We start from the raw sequence: 21,361 nt of genomic DNA, 5'->3' as shown, positions 1-21,361 counted from the left end.
TTCAATATCGATTAAGATCAAATAGGCACACATTAAGATATCCTGCCACGCTTTCTATAAAATAAAATAAAATGGTATCACTGTCATAACAAAGGTATCCAGAAGACAAAAGACCAGGCCAAATCAAGAATGGCCGGCTTGCTCGCTAGCCACCTTCTGCGGTAGAGGCTGGGGCTCGACATGCTCTTTATGACCAGGCCGAGAAAATATAGCTCCAAAGAAATTGAAAATATTGGTGGTGCGAAGCAACATTGTGTAAAACAGCGTGAGCCCAATCACAAAAATCTCCTCTTGAGCAGCCTGGCTATGCGCCTTGGGGCCATCGAACTCAATCTTACCAATCTTACTAACAGCCCAAGAATTAGCCGAAAACCTAGCAACAGGCATCTGCTGATCATCAACACAAATGAAATCCCATGTTTTGAACCCATAGTTGCTAGTCCAGGTCATGGTGACTGGAGTATCGGTATTGGAGAAGTTGAGAGAGCGGTGGGTGTAGACAGTTTGCCAGCGCTTCTGTGCTAGAAGAGAGCCCTTTTGGCCGTGGAGTTGGTAATAGGCGTTGATTGAGACCATTTGAAGCTTGCCGGTTCCAACAACTTCTTCGTCGGCGGTTCTTGTCACGATCATGCTTTCTGATTTTGGGAGCATGCTCCATGGAAAGCTGACGATGTATTTGGGGCCTCCTTCTGAGTCGTTGGAGTCTGAGATTATGGCCTTCCATTTCTTCCATGTCATGTCGACTGTGAAGGTAGGGTTGGGAGTAGTTTGTTGAGGCGTATCTTGTTGAGGCATCTTGGAAGACATGATGTGAGGATTGGGTGAGGATTAGATTTAAGTTGGAATTAAAGATTGAAGATTGAGGGATTGAAGTATTTGCTGTCCTAATCTCAGAATGTGGACTGGACTTATTACTTATATACCTCGAGATCAAGGGTCTCTCCATCACAGCCCTGGGGCGCAGAGTCTTGGCGGCCCCTTTACTTCCTGACACGCTAACCACTTTGGGTGCTACTTGCCGCTGCTCCAATCAACTTTTGGTCTCGGTGTTTTTCCGAAAGCGATGATGTCAAGGTATAAGTGTAAGATTGGGGTCCAGTTTACAGCATTGCCCAAATGCGCCCGATAGATCCAAAGTCAGCTGCAAAATGGCTATGTTTATAAGGTTTAGGTTAAGTACTAGTCTTGGCGCTATGCTTGATTCTGACGATGACGTTGTTGGGCGTAATTTCCTAGCTCCGACCCTCTATACCAGTTCAACATTTTTCTATTCCAGTAAACCACATTGAATATACTCAACAAACAAATCCCAAAAATGGCCGACGAAGAAACAAACGCCCACAAATACCGCCTGAGGGTAACAGCAGGGCCAGAATACGACCCGAACACTCACCAAGTGGTCCCCGTAAACGGCGAGACACTTCGAATCGAAAATGACCACGCAATAATCAGTCTCTGCGTGCGAATCCAAGATTACACAGGTAACAAACATCCTCTCCCTTTACACCAAAGAGCAAGTCCTTACCCAAACAGGCTTCCCGGAGGGCTCAGCATCTACATGCCCATATTTCGAACATCCACTACACACAAAAGACCAGTACTCAATATCCTTCTCAATAATCTTCAAAGAACCCGTAAACGGCAACAACCTCGTCTTCGGCAATGACTTCGACAGGCCAATCCGCGACATCCTCCCGCCAGGCTTCAACGCAGCCCTGCGTATGGTCAAATGGACCCTCGACCCGAGTCTAGATGGCGATGCGTACGCCGATAGACCGTATCTGTTTAGTCCGGCACTGGCTACGTTTAACTATTTCCGGATTGGCGAAAAGATGGGGGAATCGGATGAGCTGCCGACTCTTCATAATGAGGTTGTTGAAGAAGGCGCTGATGGTGAGGAGGCTACTGAGATGCGGCGGATGTTCCCTGATGCGGATTCGAGGAAGAAATTCTTCCAGAATGAGGCTAATCGGAAGGAGTTTGAGTTTGAGGCTGGGCGGTTGTATCTAGTTGATTTTGGGAATCCTTATTTGGCTTTTAGTGGTGAGTTTACAGTAATTGCTTCTTGCTGTCTGGGCTTTGGCTAATTGGTAGATTTCTCTGTTCGGCTTCCCGGTATTACTATCCATGCTATGAAGTATGTGAGTGACAAGGATCATGACTTGCGCTATGTTCTTAAGGATGCGACAACGGGCCGGGTGTATCTTGTTGTTATGTTTACGGTTGTCCTACGTGATATCGGGCAGGATCAAGGGTACACTCAAACCGATGGCAAGGGCAGCTTGGAGCACTTTGACTGGGAATCGGAGCCATCGGCGGCTGATGTTGAGTGATAGGCTTTCCTGCTTGCATACCCACTTTACAGTGATAGATATCATTTGATACAAGAAGCAATTTTGGCTTCCTTGCTAATCAACTGCAAACTATGATTTATGTACAAGTTTTGTCTTACAGTCTCTTCAGGACATCGTCCAACACCTGCTGGGTGGTAGCCTTACCACCCATGTCGGGGGTAAGGAACTTGCCGTCATCGAGGTTACCATCGACAGCGGTGTAGATCTTAGCAGCGGCGTTGGCCTCACCCAGGAACTCGAGCATCAGAGCGACACTGCGGAAAGTAGCAATGGGGTTGGAGATACCTAGACCCTCAATATCAGGGGCAGAGCCATGGCAAGGCTCACCAATAGCGAAGTTGTCACCAACGTTAGCGCTGGGGACGAGACCCAGGGAGCCAACAAGAGCAGCGGCACCGTCAGACAGGATGTCACCGTACAGGTTGGGGGCAACAATAACATCGTAGTACTCGGGCTGGCGGAAGAGCTTGTAGACCATGGAATCGACAATCTGCTCCTCGACGTGGACGGAGGAGAACTTCTCGGCGGAGAGGGCCTTGCGGGCAGTCTCGCGGAAGAGACCGTCGGTCTGCGAGAGGACGTTGGACTTGTGGGTGATGGTGACCATGGGCTGGGTGCGGGTGGAGGTGCCGGGGGCAGCGTCACGGATAGCCTGGCGGCTGAGAGCGATCTCACCGGCGATGGTGGCGATACGGAATGAAGCACGCTCGGAGATACGCTTGATAGCCTCGGCAACCTTGCCGTCAGGGCCTTCGATGGTGCGCTCCTCCTTCACGTAGAGGTCCTCGGTGTTCTCACGAACGGTGACCAGGTCAATGGGGTTGCCTCTGCTGCTGCCGACGGTGGTTCTGACGGGGCGGACGTTGGCGAACAGGTCGAGCTTCTTGCGGAGAGCGACAATGGGGGAAGAGTAGCCGGCGACCTTGGTGCTCGGGGAGCTGTTGACGGCGTTAGCCGGTTCATGTTTTGCAAGGGCATTGTTTCTTACCTGACGGCACCGAAGAGAGCACCATCACACTCCTTCTTCAGGGTGTCAACGGTCTTGTCGGGGAGAGCAGTTCCTGTCTTCTGGAAAGTGCCAAAGCCAGCATCGAGGTCGACGAAGCTGAACTTGAGGTTCAGGGACGAAGGGAGGGACTCAAGGACCTTACGGCCGGCCTAAATCGTACCAACAAACCCCAGTCAGCCAATTGGTCTGTCCTTAACTCGAATGAGCTACCCACCGGGATGACTTCCCGTCCGATACCGTCTCCGGGGATGAGACCTATATGATCCTGTTAGTCAATTATCGAGCAATGAGATCGCGGAACCAGGCAATTGTACCAATGCGAAGTGTCCGGGCAGCAGCAGCCATTTTGATAGACTTATTGAAGGGTTGCTTCCTGGAATCGACAGTCGCCGTCATCGGAGCTTTTCATTTTGTATGGGGGCTCGGATGATCATTGATCCGGCAGTACTCCGGGGTCCGGAGGATATGTCGTGATGGACCTATGGGCTTCTAAGGCTTCACTTTCCCTGACAGTCTAAAAATTGAGAGCGAAAAATATTGTTTACAGCATGATTTCGTTTTGACCTTATTCGAACCGGTGGAAGTACAGGGTACAGGAACAACAGTCAGCTGCAAAACCATGGGCTGTGGATATGCATCTGTACTACCTAAAATGGTCACACATCGCGAGCATGAAAGTAAATAACCTTTGAGTAGGGGGCACTTTCCTGGCGCCCCTCTCAGCCCCAAAATATTCTTTTTCCCTCTCTAGTGTTACCATAAGTTGCCAGCCATTAAGCTCGGATTCAGCGAAGCATATACACGCTAAACCTAAATTGGTCACTTTCCGCGATGTGGGTCCACAAGTATAGAGTGAAGGAAAACAACAGAGATTGAATGCCCAAGGATGAGAGAAGATATATAAACAGACCAAAGACCCTTAGTTAGATTATTTCCATGCCCAATCTCATACTTTGTTTCCATCAAGTATTCAGCTCGACTCTTTTGAGACAACTCATTCATCATGGCAGTCAATATCCTATCCCGTTCTTCGGAGTCACCGATCTCAACTGGAAAGCGCAATATAGCCATTGCAGAAATCGTGATATACTCCATTATACACATTGTCCAATTCAGTACAAGATTCATGCAAGAGCGGCGGTACTGGCACCACAACAAGAACAAGAGCATTGGACGTTGTGTTCTCTATTCTTGGTGGAGTATGGTTGGTCTCTTGTCACAGAGTAAGTGAAGGATACATCCCACAGCCTGAGATCCAACTATAACACTATTACAGTCCGTACCGCTGGCTCGGCCCTTGTACTATCCACCTCACACCCAGACAAACCAATGCTTATCGCCGAATCCGTCTTGCAAAGTGTAGGCCTCTCGCCTCTTTTGTTTGAAGTTAGCTTGGTCATGTTGCGATGGTATGTCAATGACAATAAAGTCCTAATGATTGTTGAGAGAGATTAACACTTCATTCTCTAGTGGACAATCCGGAGAATCTGGACCAGGTAACTCAAAATGGTCCAAGTGGACACGATTCGCCCTTCATTTCTTCCGGTTCCCGATTCTCACCGCCATCGTCTTGGCAGTTGTGGGCGCGTGTATCAACATGCATGCATTGGGAGAAGCCGGCTCAGTGGTTCTTGTTATCACATTCGCCTATGTGTGCTGTCTCGTTGCTTGGCTTGCATTTAAATCGCGAACACTTCTTCCCGAGTCTGGGCACCGCGCTGCAGTTGTGACTGTTTTGACTCTGCCATTCCTCTTGGTGCGGATTACCTATTTCCTGTTGTTGGAATATGGTCCTCCCAGGTTCAATCCGGCCACTGGTGATATCGGCGTTTTGGTTGGGATGGGGCTTTTGATGGAGATCATTATTGTCATGTTGCTTTTGGTCGCTCGTGGTGTGGCAGAGCCCGTCATGCCATCTTTCTTTGCTAAGCACATGGTTTACGATGACTTGGAATCGCCTGGAAATTGAGGTCTGGGTGTGTGCTGGTATTTGTTGGTTGTTGGCCGGGGTCGTTGGTGTCTATATTGACTTAATAATGCAATTTGCATATTTTAAAGGACTGGTTTGTAATTCTCTGGCTGGGCCGCTGCGTAAATCTTTGAAAACTGCCCCAGGCGGTTCAAGATCCATGATCTTGTCACCGGGTCGGCAATTTCAAATGCCACACGGAGAGGAAACCCCATTCGATAGGGACCCATTATTCCAACGCTGGTGTACTCGACTGATTTGCAAATTCGGTCTCGGAAATAGGTTACCATGGCTGCATGCTGACCCGGTTGGCAACACGTTTTCAATATCTCATGTATGATCACCATAAAAGAGTAGTAACCGCAGTAAATAGTCGCCTGGTTCACATCTGTGTATGTGAGGATGACTGGGTATAGCTCATCTCCTGTTGGAGAGAGGGTCTCAAATGGAGGCGGTGCGATTTGAGAAAATTCTTCGTACCAGATGGCCAGGTTCGCCTGCATCTCGAGAGCCTCCGAGAGAACTTCGGTTATTGTTTGCAAGGCTGCCGCACTGGCTACATCCATGTGTCTCAGGCCATAGAGCTTATGCACAAGACTCGGTGCATGTGTGAAATATGCAAAGAAAACTTCGATGCAGTGGTGTAGGTCGGGTGGCAAGTCTGTTGTGAATTGTTGTCGCATCTTCTCGTGCCATTCATCTGACACCAAAAAGCACTCTTCGCCTGAGAACATCGAGTGCATTACCTGTCTTAGTATGAGCATACCGAAAGGCAAATCCATGTTTCAAAATGAATAGGACAACATACAATTAAGCCTCGAGAGGCTTTCAGTAGTGAAATATCAAGCGCATTGGAATACCTGTCTGGTCCTCTGATTTGGACCAACTGACTGAGGCCTTTGGCATGCTTCATCCATGACTCGGGGTCATCAGTGTCGGTGAACAACTATGTATGATCAGCGTATTTTTATTTTAGGCAAGTTTGATGGGATAAACTACCTCATACATGCACAGCAATACGACTGCACAAAAGACATGGGTCGATAAGCTTTCAGCCGGGGTTTCCAAAGACTTTCGTAGTCCACGCAAAGCTTCCCCATAAGCTAATCGGGCATATGACACCATTTGTAGATTCTCAGCAAGGCGTCCAAAATGGTGTGCTGTGAAGCATCTGATGGTAGCATCCAATACCCGATTTTGGCCATAAATGGATGGAAGAAACCCGAACCAGCGGGTCACAACATGCGGAGGACTGGGGTTGATAGGTTGAGAGAAATCATCAATAAGAACACACAGATGTTGCATAATATTCACATCTGGCGATATTAGAGAAGATGGTTCCTCTCTCTGGATCAGAGTCTGACAGGCAGACTCAAGTTCAATATCTGGATTGGAGGTTGCACTCTTGGGGGTTCCATCCTTCTTGTCGCTTGCTGGACGGCGTCGATCCCGATAGGGCTTTCCAGTAATGAATTTAAGACCTCTATCGTATCCAGGACACGGTTGGCCGTATGTTTCGCATTTGGCACATCCAGGAAGTCTTTGGTCACACTGTGGCGTATGAGTAACTTAACATAGGCTCCGCTATATTTGTGGGACACTCACCTTCACCCGACGCTTGACGCAGCGCAAGCAGCCATTGCTGCGAGGCACACCGACCATGTTCAATCATCATAAAGAGGATAGATGCTAAGAGAGATAGACCTCGTATACGAGAATGTGGTACTGTCACGTGCATGCGGCCAGACTGTTTTCTCATTGGCCACGCCAACAACAGCAAAGTTGACCTTTGTTGACCTGATGTACGGAGTACGGGGGTGTTGTTAGTATGTATACACTGAGGTATGCTAGAAGAAATTGCCTGCAGGGATGTGGTACTGTGGGAGGATATGCATGTAAGCCCTTAGCTTTAGCCTTTATCCAAACATAACTACATATACACAGTTTAACAATCTCAGAGATCTATAATTTCAACTACTCCGTACTAGTTAGTGTTCATGACTCTAGATCTCTCCTACATACCTCGAGCCACGCGGGAAATCCGATACCCCGCATAGACATGACGATCGCAACAGATTCGATATAGGAAATATGATCATTTGCATAGAACCTTAGCATGTTTAACTTAATATTATGTTAATGGTAAGCCTCTATGGATCGGGGAATAAGGTCAAGGTTCAGACCTGTGGACCACGCATAGGCAATACAGTCAGTCAGGTAAGATGTTTACTTGCCTCAGGCAATATTTCCCCTTACTGAATCATATCATATTGCAATGTGTCCAGACGTGTTTCGGATATTTCGGGACTCCTTAGGTGGCATCACACAGAGTAATGAAGCCCCTGAAACTCCAGGCGATCAACTGGCGCTAGTACGCACTAGCGCGATGTATGTAATAGTTTCCCTTCTGCTCATTCTGTCCTCACCTTCATTCATCGTGTTGAACCCTACTGGGGACATGCAGTGCGATCTGCAGCTTACTGATTAAACATCACAGTTCCACCGTTTCTCCCCCAACCTCGCCCCTGTGCTCTACAGACGCGTTCCTTGACCCCTTCAATATACATGCCCTTGCTCGAGCCCGAGCCTGAGCAAAATGTCCGATAACAACCCCCATCACCCTGGCGTGCGCAGCTTGCTGGCCAAGTTCGAAGGCCAAAGTCCGATCACCTCCCCACCCTCCCGTGGCAGATCTCCCGCTGCATCAGATACCTCAGGGACAGCTCGACAGTTGTCCAGGGTCCGCGCCAGCTTCGTGAACGTGGAAGGGGCCCTACAATCCAACCCAGCTTCGCCATTGAGGAAGACAAGTGGACGGAGTGATAGTCCTGGAATATTTGGACCGAAAATCAATTCGGTGAATGTGGAGTCGAGTCGGCAGGACATGGCTTCTCCTACCCCGGCCAGCCATTTAGAGCACAGCGAGAACCCGAATTTGGCCCAGATCATGGCAGAGGGTCGACCGGAAACTCTCCAAACGAAGCGGCAACCAAATAACACTGCCCAGGAATCCCCTGCGCACTCCGAGACTGCACCCCAGTCGCCAGACGCGCCCAAAACAGGACCTGCCTCCGCCAAATCTAGGTCGACAACCTCCGAGACACCCTCGCAAAAGTCCGACGCGTCAATCAAGAGAAAGCCATCTAGCATTGGATCTACTACAGCCAACAAGCCATCGACTACTGCCACGTCGACTGGCGGACAACGATCCCAAAACAACACCTCCAAGCCCTCAGCCCGCGAAGTGGCCAAGGAGCGTTCCAACTCTCTTGCCCACAAGCCGAGCCGTGTCTCCTTGAACCCCAAGACAACAGTACGGCCAACCCGAGGCTCAACTCCCGTGGAAACTTCCAAGCCATCTACTGCAACGAGCAGATCTACCCGTCAATCTACGGCGCCCACCCAAGCACCCACTAACCCAGCAAGCACTGGCGCAAGCACTCGCACAACCAACACTCTGACTAGAAAACCCTCGACCCTCAGAAGTGCAGTCGGAGCTCAGCCGCCGGCGACTACGTCTACCGGTGTTCGCAGACAGTCCTCTCGCCCCTCGTTGCCCAGCCAGCCAGCCAATGAACGGCCCAGTTCCCGAACCAGTGATGTACACGCTACCAAGCCAGTCAACGAGGGCTTCCTTGCGAGGATGATGCGACCCACTGCTAGCTCTGCTAACAAGTCCCATGAGAAGACGGACGCGAAGGCTGTTCCCAAGACCACAGCGACTTCCAAGGCCCCCAGACATTCCATCGGTGGCAGGGTTCCCGAGCGCGCTGCGCCCCATTCAAAGCCCAAGACCACCACTCTGCGACCTCAGAGTGAGAGATCGCAGGCTGCGAACAAGGCGCCTGTTCGTGAAAACCCGCTTCCTCAGAAGAAGCAGGAGAGCGAGAAGGAGAATCTTGTTGAGCCTACCCCGGTCAGCCCCAAGGAGCCTGTGACTGTGGAGAAGACAGAGGCTACTACTGTGGAACAGCCTGAGGCTATTACTAGGCCATTTGAGGAGGTTGCTGCTCCTATCCAGGCTGAGAAGCCCATTGAGGCTACCTCTACCATCGAGCCTGTGGATAAGTCAGCTGAGGTGTCTAAGCCGGTCGTTGTGGCCCCAACTGAGCCTATCGAGCCTGAAGTGGAGACCGAAGCTGAGGTCGAAGTCTCGATTGAGGTGCAACCAGTTGCTGAGGCAGAGGCTCCGACCGAGGCTGACGTGGAGACTCCTGTGGAGGCTATTGAGTCAATCCCTGAGGTTGTTGAAGAAGAACAGGCTGTCGAGACCACCGCTACCCCCGAGGTGGCAGATGCTAGCCCAACTCTGGCCGGCGAGACTGTCGAAGAGCCCAAGGCCTCTGACCCAACGCCTGCCGAAGTTGAAGGCGCTGAGCAAAAGACTGTCATCCCTGAGCCAGGACTCGACCAGTGGCTTGCAGCTCCATCTGGTCCCAAGTTTGAGGCCGAGAAAGAAGAGACTGTTCCAGCCAAGGATACTACCATTCCGGGGACTTCGGCAGAACCCGAGAACTCGGCAGAGGTTAAGCCTACCGAGGTCAAGCCTGCCACTGAGGCCGAGTCTAGCAACGTCGCCCTCGATATCACTACTCTGGCACTGAACTAGATGGATGTCATAGTAGCACCACTCATAGAGATGCTGAACTCCGCCTATTGCATTTCTGATCACCTTTGATATTCTTTTTAATCTGTTTTGATTACCATCCCTTGGCTCTTCCCTTCTTGTCCACCGTGAGCCTCTTTTCTCCTTCGAGGCTTGTCCTCATTTTAACCCATTCATCCCGCCAGAGGCTTTTATCTTCTTCATGCTAGCATCTCCTCATCTTTCTATGTCTTGGGCTGTCTAGTTATTCTGCATTCTCTGTACCGATTTTGCGAGCACATTATTCTTAGCGCTTAGGGGCATTACATGTATTGAATTAGCATCTTGATTTGTCAATACAGCGGGGTTCAAAGCTTTACCAGTAAAACACTTCATTTGTATGTAAGATTCCGTGTACGTCAACAGCACTATCAAAATGAACCAAATGCTCCAACATATGATCATGGCCAGCAACGATCACCAACAAGAGGGAAAAAGATGCAATGATAAATCTCTCCACAACATAAGGAAATAAATCTCACAGCCTTTTCTCGAGCTTCTTGAAAAACCGATTAACACCACTTTCCAGTCGCTCCGCCTTATCCTCCAACTTCCTCGGCCTCTGCCCAGGATTCTTCATAGCCTTCTGCGCATACTTCTGATAATGAGACCCGGCCTCAGCCTCCGTGGGCCGATAAGCCTGGCTATGGATATCATACTCAGATGCACCGGGCTGTCTCGGCTGTTGACTCGGAGCCTTATCATACGAGTAATTCGAGAACCCACCCATCGGAACCGGCGTCGAAGCCTGTTGCTGTATCTCCTGAATCGATGGCTGTTGCGAACCCCCATAAATATGCTGATCATACAAACGAGCATTTGGATCCTGAGGCGGTGGCGCAAAAGACATAGAACCCTGTCTCTGCGGACTAGCATTTGCATCCTGAGGCTGAGGCGGTGGCGGCGCAAAAGACATAGAACCCGATCTCTGTGGACTAGCACTAGCATTCCACTGCTGGCTACCCGCGCCACTAAGGAAAGACTGCGAGTAAGACGGCACAGGCAAGCCAGGACTCTGGATAGAAGAATGGGACGAGAACGAGCCTGTATGCTGTAAGCCTGTGCTAGGCGGTGGTGAGGCGTAGCCTGGTGGGCCTATTATCGTTGTTGGAGGGCCGGCGTAGGATAGTCCCGGTGTTGAATTTGAGGGTGGAGGAGATGCGAACCCGGCTACCCCTCCTACGCCGCCGATTACTTGGTGCGGGGGTGTATAGGGAACGCCGTTGACGGCTGCTACGGCGGCTGCGAGGCCTGTGCCGTCCATGGCATCTTCTGGGGGCGGGGTCTTCTCGCGATGTTTGATCGGTTCTGGGGCTGCTGGGGCGGCAGGGTTATATGGCAGCGGGGCGAAGCTCGCAGGGTCTTTCTTTTCCTCTGCTGGGGAGTGACCGGTGCTCGAGTTTTGGTCGGCTGGTGGGCCGCTTGGGGGAGGTGGAGGGAAGCTAGTTGTTTGTGGGATTCCTGGGCCTTGGGGTGGTTGAGGTGCCGTGGTTTGGGTGTCGGATCGAGAGTTGCGTGTCTGGCCGTTTTGGTAGGCCGGGTCTGAGACTGCGACATTCTCAAGTTGCTGGACCACTGAGCTTAGGGGTTGCTCTGGCTGGGGAGCTGGCTCTCTGTCTGTTTCGACTTGGGAACTTGGGAGAACCTGTTCTGCTGTGTCGAGGAATTGGGTTGCGTCTTCTTGGCCCCAAAAGTAGATATCTAGTGTATGGAGACGGGGAAAGTCTCGAAAATCAGTCGGATCATCTCGTGGATCCCCACTAGGCAGACGCCATTCATGTTGAGGTAAAGCTGGTGAATATGCGCGTTGTGGAGATGGGTTCGTGTGTGCATCGACGGTTAGGGTACAGAGTGTTGGGAATTGAGACGAGTGTCGAATGTGAACATGATTCAACTCCCCGCAAAATGCGTCCTGCTCTGGGGATCCAGGATTATTGGCTATCTCAATTCGGGCTTTGTTCTGAGAGGCGTCGTGGTAGACATATAGATATGAGCCCTTGTCAAAACGGTGGTGGTATGGCGAAGGTCTCCGAGTGGGCTCTGTGAAATAGTAGTGAATATCGGCGAACCTGTTTCTATCAGACCAAATCCAACGACTTGTGCTTCATCTGCGGGGAGGCAGTTCAACTTACACTGTCAATAGACGTTCTTCACCCGCTAATGGAGGCATGATGTTAGGGTATACGCGCAAGGACAAGTGTAAAGAAAGAGAAAGACATATTCTATTAGAAGTATTTATAGCTTGGAGACTGAGGGGTACTGTAAGACTACAACCGCCATGCACGTTGGGCGCTTAGGAGGTGATGTGATGAGATCGTACTAGTGACCTGGGTATCACATACATCCACAGCGGGCGGTAAAGTATCGGATACCTGACCACGACGATCATCCGGAAGTATGGTTTATCCGAAAATTTCCATCCCGAATAATCGCAACAAGCAAGTCGGCGCTGCATCACCGACCTCCTGTCTTCGATTCCCCGGACAATTGCACGTCAAGCTTTGTCAAAGTCGGTCATCTCTTCTGCGCATCTGGGACCTCCCCTTTTCCGACTCTAATAAAGACCTACAACCCTCCACAACACCTTTGTTCTCCGAACGGCCGCCGGTAGGGCCCAAGTGCTACCATCAAAATGTCTCTCGTCAACCTCGCCGCCGTCTGTTCGCACCTGAACAATGCCACCAAGGCCCGCCTTGCGCTCACCTCCATCCCCAACAGCAACCTCCACCTAAAGCTCTCCCTCGCCCTCCAAAACTCCGGCTACATCTCCTCCGTAGTCCGCGGAGGCCCGACACCACCTCCCGCCCATGCCATCCTCGGCTACCCAGCTGCCAACGATACAGCCGAAGGAATTGAGCCAATCACTCGCGATAACGTTGCCTCAAGGCGGTTGTGGCTTGGTCTCAAGTACTGGCAGAACGAGTCCGTCCTGGGCAAGGTCAAGATGGTCAGCAAGCCCACCCGCCGGGTGAACATCGATGTGGAGGGGCTCCGCCTGGTCGTCTGTGGCAAGGAAGCTGGGGGCGTGGCTGGCCTTCGTTCGCCCGGTGAGAGTCTGTATCTCTCCACAGACAAGGGGATCATGGAGGCGCGTGAATGTGTTGAGAAGAAGCTCGGTGGGCTGGTTCTGTGCCGTGTGCTATAAGTCTGCGATTGTTCTAGCGGCTGCATGTTCCCTGAGTGCCCGCTGGGGAGTTTCCGTTTCATTTCTTGTCTTCTTTCGCATTTACTTTGGAGTTTTGTTGGTTAGTCGCAGCGATGGCTCTTGCCGAGATTCGTCCTTTGTGACTGTTTGGGTTAATACCTAGGTCAAGTATCTGTATATTAGATGTCTGCGTGTATTTCGCATTCTGTGTACTCTGCTGGTGGTGCAGCTGTCCTCAATGTGACAATAGTGTATAGATTATGACTTGCAATATGTTCATGCTCTCCTTTGATATCTATGACCAGGCTACTAAAGCCATAGTATGTGGCCTGTATACTGTAGGGCTAAATGGATACCCAGATTATGGGTGTTGCTGTTCGGACACGGACTCGGCTATGCGGACATAACTTACATGTAGATTTTGACGTGAGGTTGAAAAGACTCCCTTTTGGCTAAAATGACACCCCCAAAAATGGTATAAATAATTCTTTTTTCCCCTTGGGCTGACCTGCCGACTTGTGCTTTCCATCAGATCTAACCCGCTCCGTATTTTGACCCATCTTCTCGGGCTTTTCGCTTGCATCTTCTGTCAACTTTCCTCATCAGTAAGGTAGATCATCCAAATTCTCCAAAAGGGTCTCCAGGTTGATGCGTGAATTGCCAGAGAAAAAGCTTCCACATCATGGCTGATCTACACTACAAGCGTGCGCGAGCCAATACCGTTGGCGACTCCCACGTTGATACAACTGGAAAGTGCACCTTCAGTGAACCCACAGCTGTCGGCAGAAGAAGTGTCCCGACTCGTCGAACAGCTCTATGAAAATCAACTCGTCCAGGTCGCCAACAAAACCGCGCAAATCCACCCGCATATCCTGGACATGAGGTGCGGAAGAACTTTCAACCCGGCTATGACAACAGAAGCTCTATTGCCAAAGCTGAGAGAGTTGAAGAGACTAGCAGAAGGTTATTGCATTTCTGAGTGGTTGTCAGAGGTTCTCCTAGCCTTAAGAGATCATTATGAAGAGGGAGAGGAAGATGGAGAAGGAGGAGAGGATGATGACGAAGATGAAGAGGAAGAAAGCCGAGACTATGACCCATATAGTAACGTCCTTGATCTCACATATGATGAGCTTTGGGGCCGATAGTGATGGCGTTCCTATTTGAGACTGAAGTAATTGAGAATTAGAATTAGATGTCTAGAGATACTGAAATACTCAAATCGACTGGAATGCCAACCCTTTGTATCACGTTGTGCTTCGGAGGATATTCTGATGTCGGCTATGACGAGTCCAATTTCGTCCCCCACCGTTTACATCAACATTTCCACAATGAGCGATTCATTTCCAAAGGTCCTGGTCTCTGGTGGCACCGGGTTTGTAGGTTCGGCCATCGTGCGGGCTATTGCTGAAAAGTACCCGGACGTTGCTATCACCGTCATCGATCAGAGCCCTCCACGGCCCCAGCACGTCCTACCAGAACACATCTCATGCATGCAGATTGATATAACCTCAGCCGAGGCAGTAATGGAAGCTTTCAGGGCCACAATGCCAAATGTCGTTGTCCATACTGGAGGGCTCATCCCCGGCCTGGCGGAGCGGTTCGGGCGCCAACTTGAGCAGAAGGCGTGGAAGACCAACTTCGGAGGGACGCGAAATATGCTCGACGCAGCTCAGCAAACTGGTGTCATTGCTTTTGTCTACACGAGTACTTGTTGTGTGGTGACTGATGATACAAGCACTCCTCATCCCAACATCACTGAGGAATGGCCTTCGGCAGCCAGGTCTACCATCTATGGGGAATCCAAGGTTGGCATTCCCCAGTTCTACACCTACGCATTATTCCCATTTTATGAAAACAGATACTGACACATCTCTGGTAGGCTGTAGCAGAAGCACTCGTTCTCAAGGCCTCTAGCAGCAAAATGGTAACATGTGCCCTTCGGCCATCGGTGCTTTGTGGACCAGGAGACTGCCAGCTGATCCCACCGATCCACGCATGTATTGCCAAATACGAAACCCCTTTTCTCATCGGGGATGGACTCAATTTGTGGGACATCACCCACGTCAGCAATGTCGCTGATGCCCATATCCTAGCTATAGAGAATCTGGTATCATCTCGCACCGCTGCCGGAGAATGCTTTTTCATTCAAAATAACGAACCTATCACATTTCGGGATTTGTGTCTGGCGATATGGGCACATTTTTGGCACATTCCACCATTCGAATTGCGGATTCCCGAGAGCCTGGCACATTTTGCCGGACTGGCGTGTGAGACAGTCACCTGGGTAATGGGAACAACAGCAACCCTGAGCCGTGGGACTGTTCGAGATGCATGTGCCATTCGATATGCCAGTGGCGAGAAAGCTAAAGAGATACTGGGTTACGAGGCCCGTATTGGCATCGAAGAAGGTATCCGTTTGAGTTGTGAAGTAAGTGGGCATCACAAGCACAAAGCAATCACATTGCTTACCTGGTCCAGGATTATGCTTCTCGTCTGGGGGTTAAGTTGCCGGCCGAAAGCAATACCCAGAAAATATGGCCAATGCGAGGTAGACAGATATCAAGATAGAGTTTCTGCCTGCAAAACGGCTGGAGTGATACCCTAGAGATAACATGATTGTTATGACTTCTTTTCCTAGGCTGAGGGGGGCAATGGTTTCATGGCTTCCCTGGCCGGGATGTTGTTGATAACAATGCCCGGTCCATACTTGAGCACAGACATTGGGCTGTTGGGCTGCAATGCTCCATTGACCAAAGGTAGCTGATCTCTCCACAATTAGGGATATTCATCTTTGAAAGTATTGGAAACAGAGACATGGCCCATGCGGCTTATTGGCATTGGGCCTCAAACCAGCCCGAGTGCCCAACGCAGATTAACTGCGTGTCACGGGATTTACCTCAGCCTCAGATCATGGCACGTCTAGCTTCGCCGCAGATCTCACCCTCTTTGCAACATTTGGGTAGCCAATATCGCAGAGATACCCCAGTCCTTGCACTTCCTACCCAACGTCCATCTTGCTGCCCAAGTCATTTCCCCGAGATAATCGTCAAACAGGGTGAAAGTAGCGTGGTATCCAGGATGTTGGTAGTCGTCCACTAATCTGTGAAGATCGAGGCTTTGGATCATGTCTGCCGTCCCACCAGTGCTATGCCTATGCACCAACGGAAACGCACACAGCGTCTCGCCTGCCAACGAGCGTGCACACCGGTTCCATACTCGATCAATCAAGATCTTCAACGACACTGGTGTTTGGCACCGGTGGTTCCCTGTGTATGTTACGCAATTGGCCTCCATGGCGTCAACAGTGCCCAGGCAATAAAGGCCTCATCTCCTTAGATTACATCTCCACCAACGCCACTGGCGTAAAGCCCTTTAGCGCGGCTCTCAATCCACTTCTGTTGCCGTTGCATAAACCTTGACAGGCATTGGTTCCCCCCTTTGTCAGGCATACGCATCTGCTCAGCCCGGGTTGGATGATTTTCCTGTGGACCATATTTATAACCTGCCGTTTTCTCATCGTGGATTCGTCCGACTCTCATCAAATCTTTTTTATACCTCCCCGCTGTGTCTTCGAGTATTATACTAGGCTGTTGTTTAGCCTTATCTCACTTCCCTTCATGCTACCCGTCCTTCCCCATCCATTGACAGCTGGATCAGCAAGCCTGCATCCATTCTCTTTCCCAGCAAGTCTTGGTTCTTGTGCAAGTTCAATCAACTCCAAATTGGATACTTGGTCTCGCCATAGGTCAGCAAAATCAGCTATCGCCATTCCCTTTCCTATTCCTGCGCCGGATATATTGGAACCCGAGGCTCATACTCCGTAGCAGCACCATGGATCAACATCCCGTTTATGGACCCCCGGCGACCTCCCCTGTCATCTACCAACAAAGGTATTTTCTGTCATCGTCCCATCCGTCCAATCTCGTCTCTCTGTTTCCGACAAAAATACACCCTTTACAGTTGCTAAATGGTAAAAGGTTGCCAAATACTCCCCGCGGATATGGCTACAGAGATGACCGTCATATGTCTGTAGGGTCTATGGATTTTGACCCTCAGGCCCGCTACCATGGATCCCCAGTCCCTATGGACACGCGCAGCCACATGATGAACCCGCCTATGGGAAGGTTATCCTATCCTCCCACCGGACAACCAGTACCTCCACCCCGGAATTATGATTGGAGCCACCCGGCTCACCTGCCTCAGGAGTCCCTCAGGCGGGACCTTGGAACAATGCCCACTCCGGAGAGCCCAGAGTATGTCATGGAAAGAAACAGCCGGCGAGCTGCCGATAAGTCCAGAGGAAGCCCGCACTATTACTCCCAGAGACGGACCTCCAACCGGGATGAATTTGATGGCCCACATCAGTTCCTGGAACCACCCACCCAACAGGTCATCGCTGCCCAGGACAAGGAGCTCCCCGAGCTCCCTACTAATCTCGATGCCTCAGAGCAAGATAGCATTCTCCACAAAGTCAACGATCGCTTGTCCCGGTGCGCCTATGACTTCATAGCAAAGTACCAGTTCCGCGTTCCCATCGAACAAGACAAGAGACCGGTCAAGGTTCCCTCGGACCGCGAGTGGACCGAGTGGGTGCACCTCTTGAAGCGCTTGGCTACAACACGCCGCATTCCCGCTCATCTTTTGTACAACCGCCAAATCAAACAGCTCATCACCGTGCTGGAGAACTCCCTGGAGATGCGCCACGCTGCCAAGCACCAGTCCAGACCGGTCAAGGATGACCGCAACGTGCTACAGCTCATCTCTGCGGGAATACAGGTTGCCAAGATCCTGAAGGACTCCAGCGCCATGCAGTTCCTCGATTGTCTTTATGTTGACACCGAGAAGCTGATCCTGGATCGACGTGGCCGTCGTGTGAGATTCGCAAACACTTGAATCCACCGGATGGAAAATGGCCGTTTTTAAAAGAAGTCCCTGGTTGGATGCCACGCTTTAATGACTTTCCGTTGAGCGCCCCTTGGATTGCGCTGCGACTCTGCTTGTCTTTTTTACCACCCGCCTGGATCATAGCCCATTGTCCACTCGAAACCCCACCCTTGGAAATATACCTCGGATTATCAGTGATTCCCATTCAGGATATATTCCCAGCAGCTACCTGGCCAAGACATTTGATGATATTTCCAAGACTGGCAGAAAAATAATGAGGACCTGCGATCGGCAGACAGGTAGGTCCTTCATTTTCTGTCCAGGTCCCGTCACGGGAAGTCGATGTATGTCTGTAAATGAATCCAGATCGGTGGTCAGACTCTACTGCCATAATGTCTTACGTCAATTCCAGCAACATTTTTTGTCACTGCCTGACAATCTCTCGTTTCCTTCCAAACATGATGGGTTCCACCATCACTGCCTCCAGGAATAATAGCTACCAGATTGGTACTACCGATTTCTCAAGCACTTCTCTCAACGCCGTGGACAATTGAAGAACAACTTAGCATCAAAATTAGTTAGGTCACTCAACTTCTCAACGATCGTTCGCTCTACGCCCTCTATTTTGACCTTGTTCCGGTCACATTGCGTGATTCCATTGTTTGATATCACAACAGTCGCGCGGGATAATTGATTCGTTTCATCCTCATGACAAGAGGCGTCCACCAGAAGCTTCGCCCGGCTCCAGATGTGTTGTTTTTGTATACAGTATGATTTTCAGTCATGTTTTATGTGTTTATGTTTCTATGTGTTTAATTGTATTCTTTGGGTGGTTCAATTCTTTCGTCTCCTGCTAATATATGCGAATTGTCTCAGGTCTTGAAAATATTGCCCAATTCATACTACAAATTAACAACGGCCATAGCGGCTGACACTTCGATTCAATTGAGTTCAATGTTTCCGAACTTAAACAAAAATAGAAGACCAAAAAAAAAAACATAATAACCAAAAAAGAAGCTAGGGCTTCGGGAAGGATATTCAAGAACCCAAAAAATGGTTTCCCTGGGAATCGAACCCAGAACCTTTCCGGAACACTTGCTCGAAGCAATTGTTAACGGAAAATCATAACCGCTAGACCAGGAAACCAGTTGATGTAAAGACCGACCAGCTTTGACACTATGAGGAAGAAATATTTTCTAGTGAGATCTTAAATGTATGTTTTGTCCCCAAGTGGACGAAGTAACCCCAAGCGTAATGGGAAGCAGATCAATTGCAAATAAAAAGATTTTCTAAAGCCAAGGCACGAAGTATGAGACTCGTTATGCAAATTTTGGGATCAATTTAGTCTCAACGTGCGAAGTTATTGAGCGCTACGGATATATATATATGCAGCTATATACAGGAGTTAATGTCTGACAGGTCGGACTTTCCTGTGTGGGCTGCCGCCGCTTTTATGAGGGCGATCAGGTTCTGGCTCACTGAGTAAATGTCAGCGCGGCTCATGCTCAGTCACCAATCAGTTTTTATTCACTAGTATGCGGATTCTACTTCCGGTCCAACCGTGAGAATAACTAAGTGTGGAGGGAAGTGTAGATGAACCAAGGGCGGGGGTTAATCCGGTGTGTTTACGGCATACTAGCGAGGTATGGGCCACAATATCTATCCGACGTGGAAGCCATTTGACGTCCCCCATAAGATCCGTGGCGACGTACTATTCAGAGGCTATAAGTCTTATCCCCAACAATTCTTTCTTTTGACGCCCGTCAAGGCGCATTTCCTTCCATCAATTCGTCCTTCCCTTTCCATGGGGGACTTATCCACCCCAGCAGTATTCATGAGACCCCGGTTTCATCCTTCATCCACCCAGTCTCATCTCTCGGATATTCCCCCTACCTAGTCAATAGGCTGACATCCTGCTTGCACTATTTGTCATAACACTTCTGCAGGTGTCCTTAGCGGTAGTACGAGGTTGAGTCCTCAAAAGAATTACCCGGGTGGCCGTGAGTTGAGGTGTTAAGTACATTATTTCCCAAGCCTCAAGTGATCTGTGCCGTGTAATTGTATATAGTATATCTTTACTATAATAAAAAAGGGCCACAGGGCTCGACAATAGCTGGAGCCGAAAGGGCGAACTGCCAAAGCAAGATCGGCTGGTAATCTGCAAACGATGCAGCTGCTCGTCCACATACAGTTATCTGCAGAGGGCCTTCCTCGGCAGCAACCTATGTAGTTGTGGAGAAGACGTAAGTCAATAAATGGGTACTCGCCGAGAACCTACGGGCGGGTTCAGCCAAAGCCCGCGAGCGGCGAGGTTTGACAACTCTCTGCCGCTATCGACTGCCGCAGTGCTAACTCTATTTAATAAACTCTCCTCGTTGAGAGGGAGTCAAACAGTCAGCCTGCCTTGAGGGGGACTTGAGACTCCAACGGTCCCGTCAGACTCATTTATAGTCGAACATCCCCGCATTGAGCTGGCCTGGAAGAAGACCACTGCCTTTCTTCTGCCCGCACTTCCTTAACTTGGGCTGGTTTACTTCGACTCCATCCTAGCCATCCACTATGTCTCCAACACCAACCCTGATATTTGTCCGCGGTGCCTGGCATAGCGCAGAATGCTGGTCGGATGGTTTCTGAAGTAGAGAAGCATGGCTATCGCTGTCTTACTCCTCAGCTTGAATTGTGGTACCGCACAGCCGGTCAATTCTCTCGCCAGCAGTATCTCACAGATCCAAACCCTTATTGCACAAGAGACAGGAAACGGGAATGATGTTATTCTGATCAATCATTCATTTGGGGGCTCTGTGGGCTGTTCTTCGGTGAAGGGCTTCTCACAAAAGGACCCGTCGAAGCTGACTCCGAACTCGGGGAAGGTTATTGGCATAACCCAGCTGTGTGCATTCATGCCACCATCGAATACCTCTCTATATGACATGATTGATCCGTCAGACACATTTCACCATTCGGCTCCGGACGGCTGGGAAATCATCGACAACGGTAATCCAGAGGATTTGTTTTACAATGACCTCGATCAGGAGAGTGTTCAGCTATGGAAAGGTCGTCTCCTCAAACATTCAACCGCGTCACTGAAAGACCGAGAAAGTATTTACGCTGGGTGGGCTGATGTCCCAGTCTCGTACATTTTCGCTGCGCAGGACCAAGCAATCCCCATCCAGGTCCAGGAGGCCATGGTAGCGGCAGCACGTGAAGCGGGAGCATCAATTACGACCAAAACTCTCGATTCAGGCCACAGCCCATTCCTGAGCAAGATTGACGAGACGGTCAGTTCGATTCTTGAAGACGTGGAAACTTTCAAATTAGGTTCAGCGCATTAATTCTAGCCTGGGGATCTGCTCAA

The 21,361-nt window shown here is 50.1% G+C and overlaps 12 protein-coding genes across 12 annotated transcripts; 8 read left to right on the top strand and 4 right to left on the bottom strand.

Moving 5' to 3' along the window:
* Positions 1 to 123: 123 nt before the first annotated feature.
* On the bottom strand, positions 124 to 807 carry N7446_002249 (uncharacterized protein; the record flags this gene model as incomplete). The annotated part of the gene is made up of 1 exon (XM_058510998.1): positions 124 to 807. One exon carries the CDS (start codon positions 805 to 807, stop codon positions 124 to 126), a length of 684 nt encoding a protein of 227 aa, XP_058376534.1.
* Positions 808 to 940: 133 nt separating this feature from the next.
* N7446_002248 (DUF1769 domain-containing protein) lies at positions 941 to 2,338 on the top strand. Its single transcript, XM_058510997.1, has 3 exons — positions 941 to 1,481; positions 1,534 to 2,043; positions 2,095 to 2,338. The coding sequence occupies exons 1-3, from the start codon at positions 1,316 to 1,318 to the stop codon at positions 2,331 to 2,333; spliced, it is 915 nt and encodes a 304-aa protein (XP_058376533.1). The 5' UTR covers positions 941 to 1,315; the 3' UTR covers positions 2,334 to 2,338.
* A 110-nt stretch (positions 2,339 to 2,448) lies between these two features.
* Positions 2,449 to 3,708, bottom strand: lysB (homoisocitrate dehydrogenase lysB; the record flags this gene model as incomplete). Its single annotated transcript, XM_058510996.1, has 4 exons — positions 2,449 to 3,292; positions 3,343 to 3,512; positions 3,578 to 3,618; positions 3,678 to 3,708. 4 exons carry the CDS (start codon positions 3,706 to 3,708, stop codon positions 2,449 to 2,451), a joined length of 1,086 nt encoding a protein of 361 aa, XP_058376532.1.
* A 658-nt stretch (positions 3,709 to 4,366) lies between these two features.
* N7446_002246 (uncharacterized protein) lies at positions 4,367 to 5,332 on the top strand (the record flags this gene model as incomplete). The annotated part of the gene is made up of 3 exons (XM_058510995.1): positions 4,367 to 4,586; positions 4,640 to 4,772; positions 4,834 to 5,332. The coding sequence occupies 3 exons, from the start codon at positions 4,367 to 4,369 to the stop codon at positions 5,330 to 5,332; spliced, it is 852 nt and encodes a 283-aa protein (XP_058376531.1).
* An 83-nt stretch (positions 5,333 to 5,415) lies between these two features.
* N7446_002245 (Zn(II)2Cys6 transcription factor) lies at positions 5,416 to 6,994 on the bottom strand (the record flags this gene model as incomplete). Its single annotated transcript, XM_058510994.1, has 4 exons — positions 5,416 to 6,078; positions 6,141 to 6,278; positions 6,332 to 6,883; positions 6,938 to 6,994. The coding sequence occupies 4 exons, from the start codon at positions 6,992 to 6,994 to the stop codon at positions 5,416 to 5,418; spliced, it is 1,410 nt and encodes a 469-aa protein (XP_058376530.1).
* A 934-nt stretch (positions 6,995 to 7,928) lies between these two features.
* N7446_002244 (uncharacterized protein) lies at positions 7,929 to 9,941 on the top strand (the record flags this gene model as incomplete). The annotated part of the gene is made up of 1 exon (XM_058510993.1): positions 7,929 to 9,941. One exon carries the CDS (start codon positions 7,929 to 7,931, stop codon positions 9,939 to 9,941), a length of 2,013 nt encoding a protein of 670 aa, XP_058376529.1.
* A 381-nt stretch (positions 9,942 to 10,322) lies between these two features.
* N7446_002243 (uncharacterized protein) lies at positions 10,323 to 12,245 on the bottom strand. The gene is made up of 2 exons (XM_058510992.1): positions 12,110 to 12,245; positions 10,323 to 12,046 (listed from the first exon to the last, which is right to left on the bottom strand). Exons 1-2 carry the CDS (start codon positions 12,145 to 12,147, stop codon positions 10,456 to 10,458), a joined length of 1,629 nt encoding a protein of 542 aa, XP_058376528.1. The 5' UTR covers positions 12,148 to 12,245; the 3' UTR covers positions 10,323 to 10,455.
* Positions 12,246 to 12,609: 364 nt separating this feature from the next.
* Positions 12,610 to 13,122, top strand: N7446_002242 (mitochondrial 37S ribosomal protein uS8m; the record flags this gene model as incomplete). The annotated part of the gene is made up of 1 exon (XM_058510991.1): positions 12,610 to 13,122. The coding sequence occupies one exon, from the start codon at positions 12,610 to 12,612 to the stop codon at positions 13,120 to 13,122; it is 513 nt and encodes a 170-aa protein (XP_058376527.1).
* A 682-nt stretch (positions 13,123 to 13,804) lies between these two features.
* On the top strand, positions 13,805 to 14,267 carry N7446_002241 (uncharacterized protein; the record flags this gene model as incomplete). The annotated part of the gene is made up of 2 exons (XM_058510990.1): positions 13,805 to 13,826; positions 13,888 to 14,267. The coding sequence occupies 2 exons, from the start codon at positions 13,805 to 13,807 to the stop codon at positions 14,265 to 14,267; spliced, it is 402 nt and encodes a 133-aa protein (XP_058376526.1).
* Positions 14,268 to 14,450: 183 nt separating this feature from the next.
* On the top strand, positions 14,451 to 15,690 carry N7446_002240 (uncharacterized protein; the record flags this gene model as incomplete). Its single annotated transcript, XM_058510989.1, has 3 exons — positions 14,451 to 14,927; positions 15,002 to 15,550; positions 15,601 to 15,690. 3 exons carry the CDS (start codon positions 14,451 to 14,453, stop codon positions 15,688 to 15,690), a joined length of 1,116 nt encoding a protein of 371 aa, XP_058376525.1.
* Positions 15,691 to 17,223: 1,533 nt separating this feature from the next.
* Positions 17,224 to 18,015, top strand: N7446_002239 (uncharacterized protein; the record flags this gene model as incomplete). Its single annotated transcript, XM_058510988.1, has 1 exon — positions 17,224 to 18,015. One exon carries the CDS (start codon positions 17,224 to 17,226, stop codon positions 18,013 to 18,015), a length of 792 nt encoding a protein of 263 aa, XP_058376524.1.
* A 2,636-nt stretch (positions 18,016 to 20,651) lies between these two features.
* N7446_002238 (alpha/beta hydrolase) lies at positions 20,652 to 21,338 on the top strand (the record flags this gene model as incomplete). Its single annotated transcript, XM_058510987.1, has 1 exon — positions 20,652 to 21,338. One exon carries the CDS (start codon positions 20,652 to 20,654, stop codon positions 21,336 to 21,338), a length of 687 nt encoding a protein of 228 aa, XP_058376523.1.
* Between the last annotated feature and the right edge of the window lie 23 nt (positions 21,339 to 21,361).

This window comes from Penicillium canescens, assembly GCF_028828765.1.
Source record: "Penicillium canescens strain IBT 15451 chromosome Unknown utg000002l_segment0_segment0, whole genome shotgun sequence".
Taxonomy (NCBI): Eukaryota; Fungi; Ascomycota; class Eurotiomycetes; order Eurotiales; family Aspergillaceae; genus Penicillium; species Penicillium canescens.
The sequence above is the reverse complement of the archived record's forward strand: the minus strand, read 5'-3'. Positions and strand labels throughout refer to the sequence as shown.

Bases quoted from the DNA above. Each gene is read 5' to 3' on its own strand.
- N7446_002248 (XM_058510997.1), top strand. From the start codon at position 1,316: ATGGCCGACGAAGAAACAAACGCCCACAAATACCGCCTGAGGGTAACA. The intron at 1,482-1,533 runs GTAACAAACATC...TTACCCAAACAG, and splicing joins GCGAATCCAAGATTACACAG to GCTTCCCGGAGGGCTCAGCA. The intron at 2,044-2,094 runs GTGAGTTTACAG...GCTAATTGGTAG, and splicing joins TCCTTATTTGGCTTTTAGTG to ATTTCTCTGTTCGGCTTCCC.
- N7446_002243 (XM_058510992.1), bottom strand. From the start codon at position 12,147: ATGCCTCCATTAGCGGGTGAAGAACGTCTATTGACAGT. The intron at 12,047-12,109 runs GTAAGTTGAACT...TGATAGAAACAG, and splicing joins GAAGAACGTCTATTGACAGT to GTTCGCCGATATTCACTACT.